The 13,190-nt window shown below is 32.8% G+C and overlaps 1 protein-coding gene across 1 annotated transcript in view; it reads left to right on the top strand.

Annotated features, from left to right (window-relative positions):
• Nucleotides 1–5,645: 5,645 nt before the first annotated feature.
• Nucleotides 5,646–13,190, top strand: part of LOC120186099 (peroxisome biogenesis protein 12-like) — a 54,958-nt gene continuing 47,413 nt past the window's right edge. The window contains exons 1-5 of the mRNA XM_039190134.1: nt 5,646–5,877; nt 6,211–6,319; nt 6,515–6,589; nt 6,705–6,791; nt 7,326–7,412. Of these exons, the coding sequence (XP_039046065.1) occupies nt 6,515–6,589; nt 6,705–6,791; nt 7,326–7,412 (249 nt within the window). The 5' untranslated portion in view covers nt 5,646–5,877; nt 6,211–6,319. The remainder of the gene's footprint in view (nt 5,878–6,210; nt 6,320–6,514; nt 6,590–6,704; nt 6,792–7,325; nt 7,413–13,190) is intronic.

The following is a 13,190-nucleotide window of genomic DNA, read 5'->3' as shown; positions in this document are numbered from 1 at the left end:
ATTTTTTTTAATCGTTAATCGAACCGAACTTTTTTTTCGAAAATATTAACCGAACCGAATAAATTTCGGTTAATTTTTGAATTAACCGAAAATTTTTAAAATTTTTTAATTTATATAAAAATTAAATATTTTATAATTCAAAAAAGCAGTTTATAATTAATTTAAATAATATATAATTATAAAAATAAAAATTTTATATAAATTTTTTAATTAATTAACAATTATTTAAGTTTAAAAGTTATTGGATCTTAAATTATTAATTAGGTTTTAAATGGTTTGGGCTGAGCTCATATGTTATATATAATATATTTAATATTTTAATTCAAAAAAACAGTTTACAATTAATTTAAATAATATATAATTATAAAATAAAAATTTTATATAATTTTTTTAATTAATTAATATTGATTTAGGTTTAAAAGTTATTGGATCTTAAATTATTAATTGGGTTTTAAATGGTTTGGGCTGAGCCCATATGTTATATATAATATATATTTAAAATTTTAAATTTTATTTCGGTTAATTAACCGATTTTGAACCGAATTAACTTTTAACCGAATATCCAAAACAACCTTAACCATTTTCCGACCGAACTAATTCGGTGGCCGACCGAATTAACCGAATTAGTTCGGTTCGGTCGATTAATTCGGTTAAAACCGAATTTTGAACATCCCTACATGTAGGGAAGAATGATGATGAGTCCGGTTTCCCGGTCCTGAAACGAGCCAGAACCGAGAATTAGCAGTATTGTTAGACTTCACATCTGATAAATAATCTTTTGTAGACATGCATAGCTGTGCTCCCGGAGATGTTAAGACGGATAAACCAGGAGTTCTGAAACATTAGATCTTTAGATCCAGCTTTATGTGTAATTGCACTAACATTTGACAAGATGTAATAAATTATTTCATGTCTGAAAGAATCATTGTCTCATGATCAAAGAAAAGAGTCTTAGAATTCCATGTAAATAGTTCTTATGCCACACGTTAGCATGATAGTAAGGAAAGTACAACAACGTGCTTAATTTAGTACATTATTTATGAAGTTAATTCATCATTATGGATCTACTTCAAGTTTTCAAACTGTAAGAAAAAGCTGATATTTACATAGATACATCTCCCAATCCAGGAAAGAATTAATTCATTTGTGAAAGTTTTCTCATCCCAATAATTCATCGCTGGTCCATCTTTCCAAACAAGTTGCCTTTATTTGTTCGTATTGATGATGGTTGCAATGGTAGATGGCCTGAAGGGGCTTCAATGAATGTTAAAATTGTCATCGACATCAAATGAATACATGTTTCCTCACTCTCTTGAAATTAATCAAAAAGAAAATATTTCCAGATTAAGAGAAGATTAGGTTCAAAATAAATGACAAAAATAGTATCAAATCAAATTAAAATGTGCTTACCTGCAAAGACTTGTTTTCAATGAGGTTGTCTTCTTAAATTTCGCCCTTTGAGCGGGGACGTAGATATTCAAGTATCTGTTCCGGAGGTTCAACCTAAACAACAACAAATGTAATATTAGGCTTTCATCAAATAGTTAAAAAAACATTTTTAATTATAAGACTATGTAAACGTTAGTATTTACCTCTGAAATTATGCACTCAATATGTGAAATGTAATTGCATTATTTGCAATGATAAACGTCATGCTCTGGATTTCTTTGTGTTTCACATGTATCACAGTAATATTTTCCAGAATCATCTTCGGTCACAGTTGTGAGTACAAGTGGATGCAAATGACGTCTGTGTTTGACGACAAATGGGAGTGAAATACATTCAAGATGAATGTAAAACTCACACTCAAGGCAGCCCCATAAAGTGTTCTCACAAGCTTGACCACATTCATTACATCGGGGAGATTCATCACCGAAAAAGCCTTTCCCCAAATATAAAAGACAGTGATCGACATGACAACCATGTTTTACCTCACGAAACTGATATGTTGCGCATGAATAGTGCATGTGGAAAGCGCATTCGAAACAACTGAACACTAGGCCTTCAACATTCTCACTACAAGCGTCACATAAAGGTTCATTATCGTTCAAAAATGCAAATGTTCGAAGAGGATGTTGCGGGTGGAACGAACTCTGAACTTCCTCCAACATATCCTTGAGGCAAGATTCATGCAAAAAGAATTCACAAGGAAGGCAAGCGTATATTACACCGGAAAGGCGTTGCCTGCATGCCTTGCAAGTCTTCATAATCTTTGGGTCAACATGCAAAATATTAATCTTGCATCGTGTAAGTTGATGAATGTGACTGAAATGTGTGATTGTGATTTTGGTTTTCTTTACTTCTCGGGTTTCATCGTTTAAAGTAGCGCATCTATGGTCAAGGTTGAATGAACAAAGTTTACAGGTATAAAATAAACCAATGCATAGCTCTTCACATCCATCACAAACAAATTTTGTTTCTGATTCCTCTAGCATCAACGGGTGAGGATGAAAAGAATCTCTTTGTATCTAGAAAAATGAAAACAGAAATCGTTATAAATATGGATAATTTATATATTTTTTTAATTACATTACTAACCATTTCATGGTGCATCTTCCCTGCCATTTTTAAACTTTGATCTCCAGAATTCTCTTCCTTTCTTTGAGGATCAAACAGCATCTCTATCGTAGGCTCAAGAACCTAAACACAGTTTAGTTTCAGACATATATCAAATAGCCAAATCAGAAACGGACTAGTTTAATTTTAATCATACAATTTCAGTTGTTGGTGACTTACCTCAGAAAGGGCACAATCAATATGAGCAATAAAATTGCATTCTTCACAGCAATAAACTTGAAGGTCTGGATTCCTTTCGGTCTCACACATATCGCAACAATAATCTCCCGAGTCATCTTCAACAAATGGACTTACAAGCGTAAGTGGATGCAAGTGGCGTTTATGCTTAAAAGTAGTCGGTAGTAGAATACATTGAGGATGTACATCGTATTCACACTTTCTGCAGCTGAAGCTGGAATCTTTGCAAATTATACCACATTCATTGCAGGATATGTTGTGGATAATGCTTTTCCCGAGTTGTAGAAGATTGTGAGGATGACAAGTATGCTTTATAGCACGAGTTGGGTACTTTGCACATGAAGCGTGGAAGTTAACATCGCATTCATTGCAGTAGAAGCTGAAACCTTTTATTGAATCCCGACAAGCATAACATCGAACTTGTATCCTTTCATTCTCATAAGGGAATAGTCGAGGGCGAAGAATATGGTGTGGGTGAAAGGGGCTCCTCTCAACATGCTCCGGCATCTCATTCATACATGATTCATGGATGAGAAATACACAAGGAAGGCATACATACATATAAACTGGTGTAGTCCATTGGGGCTGCTGATTGCATGCCACACACTTCCACTTCCTTTCCTCCCAGAATCCTTTCACCGGCTGGGTCGGAGAAAACAAGCAGCGTTTGAGTTGATGTGGGTGGCAGAAATGGTGAATTGGGCGATCCTCCTCCTCAGCACGCTTAGCTACCTCATTCTCATCATTAAAAACAGCCATAGCGCATCTGAAATCAAGCTTCAACTCACAGTGCATGCAGCTGTAATAGATGGCACCAACCGTCAATCTTCTACATGCATCACACACAAATAAGTCCGCTAAATTGAATCTGAGTGGATGGGGGTGAAAAGTGTGTTTCTGGATTTGAGGCGGCAATTCAGCGCATGATTTGTGCATCGCAACATATGGACATTCTCGACACGAATACGCCGGACCAACAATGATATCCGTGCACCCCAAGCAAGAAATCGTGTCTTTCTTCTCCACATCCACAAAGCTTAGCTTATGATGGTGGACAAAATGTTGGAACTCCATTTTACATGACCGAAACAAAAAAATAAAACAACGACTAATATCTCGGGAGGATGATTTGGAGGTTGAAACGATGAAAATTTTATAGTTTTAACAAGTAAACTACTTTTCCTGAATGAAAGAAGAGATGCACATTTGCTTTTTTATTTTTGATGTTGAGTAAATCTTAATTTTGGAATCAGCCAGGAAAAATAAAAGGCTAATACGTTACTTCATAAGATTAACAATTATGCCTCTCTTGACTTTGAATCCAAGAAATGTATTATTGAATGCAAAGGACGATCCATTTATTATTCCAAACGTAACTCAAAATTATGCTTTAACTACTACAAATGTTATTCTTTTAGCTGTTGAATATGGTTTGGCATCTTAATTGTAGAAATGCTTAGCACCAAATGGTTAGAAAATTATATATATTCAAACAGTCAACGCAATGACCCATTATTAAAATAGTATTTCTATAATTTTATAAATAAAATGTTAAATCTAGTATATTCTATTAAAATAAAAATATGATAAATTATATTGAATATCTATAAAAATAAAAATAGTATATTATATTTTAAAATTATTAATAAATATACTTTAAGGAATTTTTATAATATTATTAGACTATTATATAAATATTAAATGCATAAATAAAAGTATTCACTATTAATAATTCAATAATATTATTTTTAAGAAATTAATAAATAATATAACTTTTATTAATAATTTATTATATATTATTAAAATAAGAATATAATAGTATCATATATTATTATAATATAATTGAATATATTATTGTAATAATATTATTATTATATTATATTATTAAAAATATTAATAAATATATTTTAAATATGTTAATAATTAATATTTTTATTAAAATGATAATAAAATATCATATTAATATTAAATTTATAAAATAATATTATTTTGAGTATTTATATTTTGAAGTGAAAATTTTGAAAAATGACTTATGTAAAATTAAACCGTAAGTCATTTTTCAAAAAATACAAAGATAATTATGTTAACCAAGAAAATATTTTACATTGATCAATCTATTTTTCTTCTACCAAATATTGAAAAGTGAGTAAAATTTTACATGAAACAAATTGTAGAAATGCTTAGCACCAATTGGTTAGAAAATTATATATATTCAAACAGTCAACGCGATGAAGCCTAAATATAAAATTAAAATTTGTGTAAACTTCGTATTCAGTCACCCAATTATTCAATGAGTTCTGTTTTGATAATCCAACTATTATTCTTTTAAAATCATATAAAAAATTATGTTTTAGTTCTGTTTTTGGCCACTAAATAGAAATGCTGAGATGATTTTTTTATATGTTTTTTAATGGTGATGTGACATTACCTTATGACGACACATTTGCATCACCATTATTATTAAAATGGAACTTTGGATATATTTTTTTTTGTCGAGTTTGAGGGTCACATTAGATGAAAAAATTAATCTACTAACGGAACTTTGGATCTAAAATAAAAATAAAACACGCTGACATCCAATCAAAGACCAGTAATGGGATCCAACACTCCAGTCTAGAAAGCGTCAAAGAGTTCTCTCAGTTGTATTTTTGGTAGAATTCTGCATCTATTTTTTTTTTCCTTGTTAAGATCTTTTATGAACAATATGACCTATTAATCTACTAACGTTCTTCTGTATAAGCGCTTATATATTTTGTAGAACATTACTTTAGGGTATTGACAGTTTGAACTCATTTTCATGCTCTATCGCCAGTTTCCCTCCAACAACCTTTGTTCGATGCAGTAGTAACCTCTGGTTTGCTATGTCTTTCTAGGTTGTTTTGCTGTACCTTAAGTGAAAATTACACTCAATTTATAACAAAGAAAGGGAAGCCAGGCTTCAAGCAAGTTTATGGGGTCCTGGTGATGAAAGATTTGAAGATGTCGACTACTTTGTTGAAGGGGAGGCCTCTATTGCTTCAAGAACATCAACAGAAGCAGAAACAGCAATAAGAACACGATTGGCAAAGAATATTCAGAAAATTATAGGCTTATGTTATCCATGGATACACGCTACCACTGAAGGTGTGTTCAGATCTAAGTAATCATTTTATATCCATCAAAGGCAATTTTTTAATCTAATCATTGTTCATGGACTACCATGACCTAAAGTGGAACTTGTGATTGAGAAGGCTAGGGGTGAGCAATGATATGTCATGATCACCAATTAATAAAAACTAAGTTGTGGTTACCAACCATGGAGCTTGTGTCTCGATATTGTAGGTTTTCTGATATTCTGCGATCATATTTATAATGATTCCTTGAAAGAGCTTTGAATGACCATTATCTGTTTTTGAACATGCTTTGGTTGGAGCTCAAGATACGTGCTTTAATCTAATATTGACTTTTGTGGTGCAGGACTTACATTTACTTATCAACTTTATATCTGCTGGATGCAACTGGATTCCATTCTGTTGGATTACATGCACTTGGGATTCATGTTTGTCGAGCCACTGGACAAGAATTGGTATCAAATTCAACAATAATTTATGTTCTCTATCTGCATGTTTTATTATACAAATATACATGATGCAGTATTTTTGTTGCTTCATGCTTTTTCCACACCCTATACACCTGCTGAACATTCACACTTCTGCATTTTGTTCTTATTTCTACTATATACACACACATATTCAGTATTCTTATTTTGATGTCAAGGTAGATGGATGCTTCCTCTAGAATTTCGAAAATCCGAAGTCGTGAATGTGAGAGGCTTCGGGGGCCTACATGGGTAAAGGTATGTTTCTCTAAATGTTTTAGTTAGGATTGTTAAGAGTTTTGACCAAATTTGTTCATCTGACTTTAGTTAATGTTAAAGTTAGCATACTCATTAGACAGTATAATTCCTGCTGGCGGTACAAGGAGCTTTGCTTAAATGTGCATATGTGGTGCTGGACTATGCACAAACTGGTTTAATTGCTGCAGTATTCATCTTTAAAGTAAGTGTAGTTTATTGGTTTATTAAATTTATCACCCCATGGGGTTGAGGGATGATATATTAACGTTAACAAATAATAACTATATCTGAAAAACATAATATATGCAAAATATTTACGGATATAAATTTTTCTTAGCAAAAATCTGCAATAGCTGGACCAAACCAAACTAAACCAATCACTTTCTTATTTGCTTTAGGCCAAAACAGTGAGCCCTACCCGTATGTCATTTTGACTCATAATATTCTTTTATAGATTCTTTTCTTAAACTCATGTAGTGTTGCTTTCATCCACTTTCCTGAATTTCCATTTAACTTGGTAATAAAATAAAACTAGATTCTACCATTGTGGTTTAATAATTAATATTAATAAAATCTGACAGTTCTTAACGTTGTCATCCGTTCCAAAGTTAATATTTGTATTTTAACTTTTTTTGCTATTCTTTTTTTCTTGAAACCTGTATTTTCATGTAACATCCAACTTTATTTTTGGAAATAGTAATGGAATTTGTTAATATTTCCTTTTTCATAATCGTAGATGATGGAATGGTGGTATCAATCTGCAGGGGAAAGAATGTCAGCTCCTACTGTGTATCCCCCTCCTCCGCCACCGCCACCCCCAAAGGTGAAAAATTCACCTTGTCGAAACGATTTTTTCTTTAAGAGTGAAAAAAATGAAATTTTGAAAACTACATTAATTTTTGATTTATATCTTTCAATTGATCTTTAATTTAAAAACAAATGCGATTTAAAAACCTCTCGTTTCGAAAAATTTTTGGATTTCCTTTACGATAAAAAAAATACAGTTCAAAGAGTCGCCGCAAATCTTTGATTAGGATGTGATTTGGCACCAAAAAATGTTTGTTATTTTTAAAAAAAATTAATTTTAATTAAAACAACAAATTAAGGTCTGCGTTACCAAAATCCAAGTTCGGGAGTCGGTTACGTGCGGGGAAGGATTAGCACCCCCACAACGCCCTAAAACGGTACCTAGTCGATTAATTAATGTCCTTGCATTGAACTTTACAAATTCGAATTTAATTTGATTTTTGATTCCATAAAACAAAGACGTAAATTTAAAAACATTTAAAAGCACTCAAATAAATTAAATTAAAATTACCAAGTCGTTTTAGAAAGATAAAGAATGTTCGATTATTTACAAATATCGAGACCATATCTTAAAGATATAACAATCTTTTCTTGATAAATTTAAATAAGCGAACATTTCCTTTTCGTTCGTTCCCAAATTTTAGGTGACGAATCAATTTTTTTTGTTTCACTTTCGGGATACACTTTTAATTTAAAATGGTCATAACGACCCTCTAATCAGTTAAGACAGGCCACTCAAGATAATTTTAAATTAAAAGGGTATTACCCTTAGTCCGATTATATAATAGGTCGAGTTATGCATATGAGGATAAAATGCAAATCATACAAAAATGACATGCAAAAATACTTTAATACCACAAATTATATACATTATGACTTATACATACATATATATATATACACACACTAATATATAATGTACGAAAGTGACACTTAGAATAAAAATAAAAATAAAACATATTAACTCGAAATATGAATTTCAAGAAATAACTATATTTAAGGACTAGACCGTATTAAATGAAACTTTATTATTTTAAATACTAATAAAATAAAAACTAAACTATACATGCAAATATTGCCATATTGATTAAAACTACTATTATCATTACGAGTTAAAACCAGAATAAACCCAATATTTACAGGACCAAAACGTAACATGTACAAACTTGGAGCTTTAATGTCTAAATGACAAAAAAAAACTAACATTTATGACTAAAATTAAATAAGCATGAAAAACAAAGATAAAAAAAACACACAACAGATTTGATTTAAAGACTAAAAAGCCAATTAACCAAAATTACATGCTAAATGCGAAAACAAACAACAACAAAAAATAACATAAACTGATGACCTAAAAAAAATTTACAAATGTGAAGATCAAATTAAAAACTTGGAAATTTCGATTTAATGACTAAAATTAAATACGCGCAACAATTGAGAACTAAATTAAAAAAATAGAAAAGATTTTACTTGAGGACTAAAATATAACATGCAAAAACTATAAGACCGAATATGCAAACGAGAGAAAATAAATACCCTAGCATTTAGGACTAAAATCAAATGTGTATAAAAGATAAAGACCAAATTACGAAGCAAACAAGACTCGACTTCAGGACCAAAATGGAAATCAACGGCATACACAGTGACCTCAAAGTAATTAGCCCTAATAACCTAATATAAAACCTACTTTAAACTAAACCTAATCCTAAACTCATGTTAAACCTAACCCTCAGCCGTTTTTCCTCTTTCTTTTCTCTCTACTTCTCTTTCATTCGACCGAACGGCTGCTATGGCCATCTTGCTCTCTTCTATGATTATCTTCCTTCATGAACGGTGGTTGTACACCAAGATCCCACAACTCGTCGATGCTCGGCAGGCCACCACGCTTTCACAACCCTCGATGAAGCCCGAGCCCTCCTAATCCAACACTCACGATAACTATAGAGGTAAAAGCTAAACTAAATCGACCCTACTTCCTCCCTTATTTTACTTCTATTTCAAAACACTCACATAACCACGCACTAGAACTTAAAATAAATCAAATATCTCAAGAAATTTCCACTGATTTTTTTAAATATAAAGAAATACCTCATATACGAAAATGAGTTTTAATACTTACCTTACTTAAAGGAAAACGAAAAAGAAATCTGTTGTAGCCCTGCGTGAAAAAATGAAAGGGAAGAAGATCCTTTGATTTCACTGTTTTCGATTGGTTGTTGTCTCTTTTTCTGTTGATTGCTCTTGTTGGTGTTTTATTTTTATTTTTTACAGTAATGATGTGTTGTTCATCAGAAATGGTGAATCAAATAAAACTGGGATACCGTATTTTCTATTGCTCTCGAATAGTTACGAAGAAAATTACCATCATTTCCTCCCTGTTCTCTCCGTTAATTCTTCTCTCTTTTTTCTTCTTTCTGTCATCTCTGTTCATCGTGTCCCCGTTTCTGGAGGTTAATTGCCAATAAAAAACTGACTTACAGTTTAGTATCCCACCCACGATCAAAACTGCTTCTCTCATTCCCGCTGGATATTTGTTTGTGTTTTGCAGGAACTCACGTGGACTGGAGGCTAGGATAACATGTTGTTTGGGCTGATTTGGGCTTTCCCTGGTCCAAATTTGTATCGTGTATTAGATACGAAGCCTCCGGACAAAAACGAGCATCTACAGCTGCCCCTCTTTACTCATTGTCGTGTAACGAGAATAGAGCAAAGATCAAAAGATGATCGAGTTTGTCCGGTCATGAAAACTTCAAAAGATTAAACTATTCCACTGTTACTTTGGGATAAGTGATACTTGAAAAATCTTCTAATGACGAGTCTGTTTCCTATTCTTTCAGGGAGCATAAGACTCGAACAATCTTTAACAAATGTGTCTGCTCCCTATTCATTCAGGGAGTATAAGACTCGATCAATCTTCAACAAACGTGTCTGCTCTCTATTCATTCAGAGAGTATAAGACTCGAACAATCTTCAACAAACGTGTCTGCTCTCTATTCATTCAGAGAGTATAAGACTCGAACAATTTTCAGCAAACGTGTCTGCTCCCTATTCGTTTAGGGAGTATAAGACTTGAACAATCTTCAATAAAACAAGTCCGCTCTATATTCCTTCAGAGAGTATAGAACTCGAAAAATCTTCAATAAACATGTCTGCTCCCTATTCCTTCAGAGAGTATAGGACTCGATCTTCATAAAATGAGTTTGCTTCACTAATCTTCTGTGAATGCTTACAGATGGTTTGCTTCACTACTCTTCCGTGAAGGCTTAAGATTAACCTGTTTCGAAGGTCCAACCTAAAAATCAAACATTACCAATCATTAATGTATGTTTGAAAATATTATATTAAAAAATTTAGAATTTGATAAAATTTCTGAAAATCGATCTCCATCGCGAAAACTTGTCTGGAAACCATTGGATACGTGAATCTGCTTTGGCTCAGTTTTCGTATAAACATCATTCTTTTCAAAATCTTCAAACCAGTTATGTTCATCTCGATGCTTCAATATCTTCAATCTTCAATTATCCCTGGGAAACCTGTAACTGCTTAAGTCATCATGCAATTATGAATGTCATGATCCTATTCATGCCTAAAATATATGCAATTATGCAATTCAATGCGTTTTCTTCTTCGAAGGAACTCTATCTCCTTTTGATCTCGATGGAACTCGGTTTCATCTTGGGTACAGAACATTTGACCAATTCACCCCAGTTAACAATCTCAATTTCGTATCTCGCGGCTTAACAGAACCTTGACTCTTTCTTTTCTTGAAACCCGCCAGTTCCCATGACCAACTTCTTGGTCAATGACAATCTCTTTGGGCCTTCTTATCATGGCTGAGATTTTCTATGAATTCCAAGGTTTTAGCTTCCCGTAACCACACAAGCTTACATGTTAAAACCATTGTTAGCTTCAGAATACCTATATTTTCCAAAACCTTTTGCACAATAATACAAAATGATCTCATATATTTCAAGTTAAGCTATATGTTTTAACTTTTCAAAATAAGATGCTTGCCGAAAGAGAAATTAACAAGAAAAGACATCTCTTTATTTATATAAATACAGAGAATTTTAGGCAACTAAATGGCAAACTTTTAACTGGGAAAAACAAAAGAACAAAAGAGTAGGCATCTTCAAACATCAATAATGCAAATGCTTTTGAACTGGCACACCGTTAGAATGACTCGAGTATAGCTTCTATCGAAAGGATCTCCAAAATTGTGATGATGCTTAAAAGTGTGAAGCTACTTCTAAACTCCCAAATCTCCTTCATTGGATGCCCTAAACCAATATTGAATTTCATATGCATTCAATTTCTCTCCTGGTTATTTCAATCGAGATCGTTAATCTTTAGTCTCAATCCTGATCGCCAACTGTCATTATTACTACCCATATCAGGAGCTCTTTCCACATCCAAAATCAATTCAGAACCTTCACCATGCACGAATTCTGAATTTCAAACTCAACTCAAGTCGCCCTTTACGGGTTTTCAACTTGAGACCTCATTTGGTTCCAAGACGCCCTTTTTGGGTTTTCATCTTGAACCCTCCTTTTATTTCTCTTTTTTTTTTCATTTTTCTCTTTTTGTTTTTCTCTTTCATTTTTTCTTCCATTTTCCATTTTTCTTCTTTTTTTTCTTTTTTTTCTTTTCGTTTTTTCCATCATTTTTCTTTTTTCTCATTTTTCTTTTCTTCTTTTTCTTCTTCTCATTTTTATTATTATTATTATTTTCATTTTTTTCATTTTTCTTTTTCTCTTTTATTTCTTCTTCAAGCGAAATATCTCTTAATAGCGTCGGAATTCATTGGATATGGTAATTCTGATCCGTCCATTTCAGTTAGGACTAGAGCTCCCCCAGAAAAGGCCTTATTAACAACATAAGGTCATTCCCAATTAGGCATCCATTTTCCTCTGAAATCCTTCTGAATAGGAAAAATCCTTTTAAGCACCAAATCTCCCTCAAGGAATTCTCAAAGGCGAACTTTCTTAGCATGTGCCCATATCATACGTTTTTTGTACATCTGACCATGACAAATAGCTTTCAATCTCTTTTCTTTAATTAAATTCAATTGGTCGTATCTAGTCTGTACCCATTCTGCCTCATTGAGCTTTACCTCTGACAAAATCCGAAGTGAGGGAATTTCCACCTCAATAGGTAAGACAGCTTCCATCCCAAAAACCAAAGAAAACGGAGTTTCCCCAGTTGAAGTCCGTACTGAAGTTCGATAAGCAAACAGAGCAAAGGGTAACTTCTCATGCCAATCCTTATAGGTCTCAGTCATTTTCTCTATGAGCCTTTTGATGTTCTTATTGGCCTCCTCTACTGCCCTACTCATCTTCGGGCGATAAGTGGTGGAATTATGATGCTTTATTTTGAACTCTTTACAGACCGAGTCCATCATCTTATTATTTAAATTCAATGCATTATCGGAGATAATCCTCTCTGGTAAACCATATCTACAAATGATCTCCTTCTTTAAGAATTTACATATTGTAGACTGGGTAACATTTGCGTAAGAAGCCGCTTCTACCCACTTGGTGAAGTAATCTATGGCTACCAGGATGAAGCGATGACCATTTGAAGCTTTGGGCGAAATTTTTCCAATAACATCCATGCCCCACATTGAGAATGGCTACGGAGCTGTCATTACATGCAACGGGTGAGGAGTATGTATCTTATCTCCATAAATCTGACATTTGTGACATTTTCGGGCATAATTAATACAATCAGTTTCCATAGTTGACCAATAATACCCAAATCTCATAATATGTCTAGCCATAACATGCCCATTAGC

Source organism: Hibiscus syriacus, unplaced genomic scaffold (genome assembly GCF_006381635.1).
Source record: "Hibiscus syriacus cultivar Baekdansim isolate YM2019G1 unplaced genomic scaffold, ASM638163v2 tig00113279_pilon, whole genome shotgun sequence".
NCBI lineage: Eukaryota > Viridiplantae > Streptophyta > Magnoliopsida > Malvales > Malvaceae > Hibiscus > Hibiscus syriacus.
This window is presented reverse-complemented; position numbering and strand designations above follow the sequence as displayed.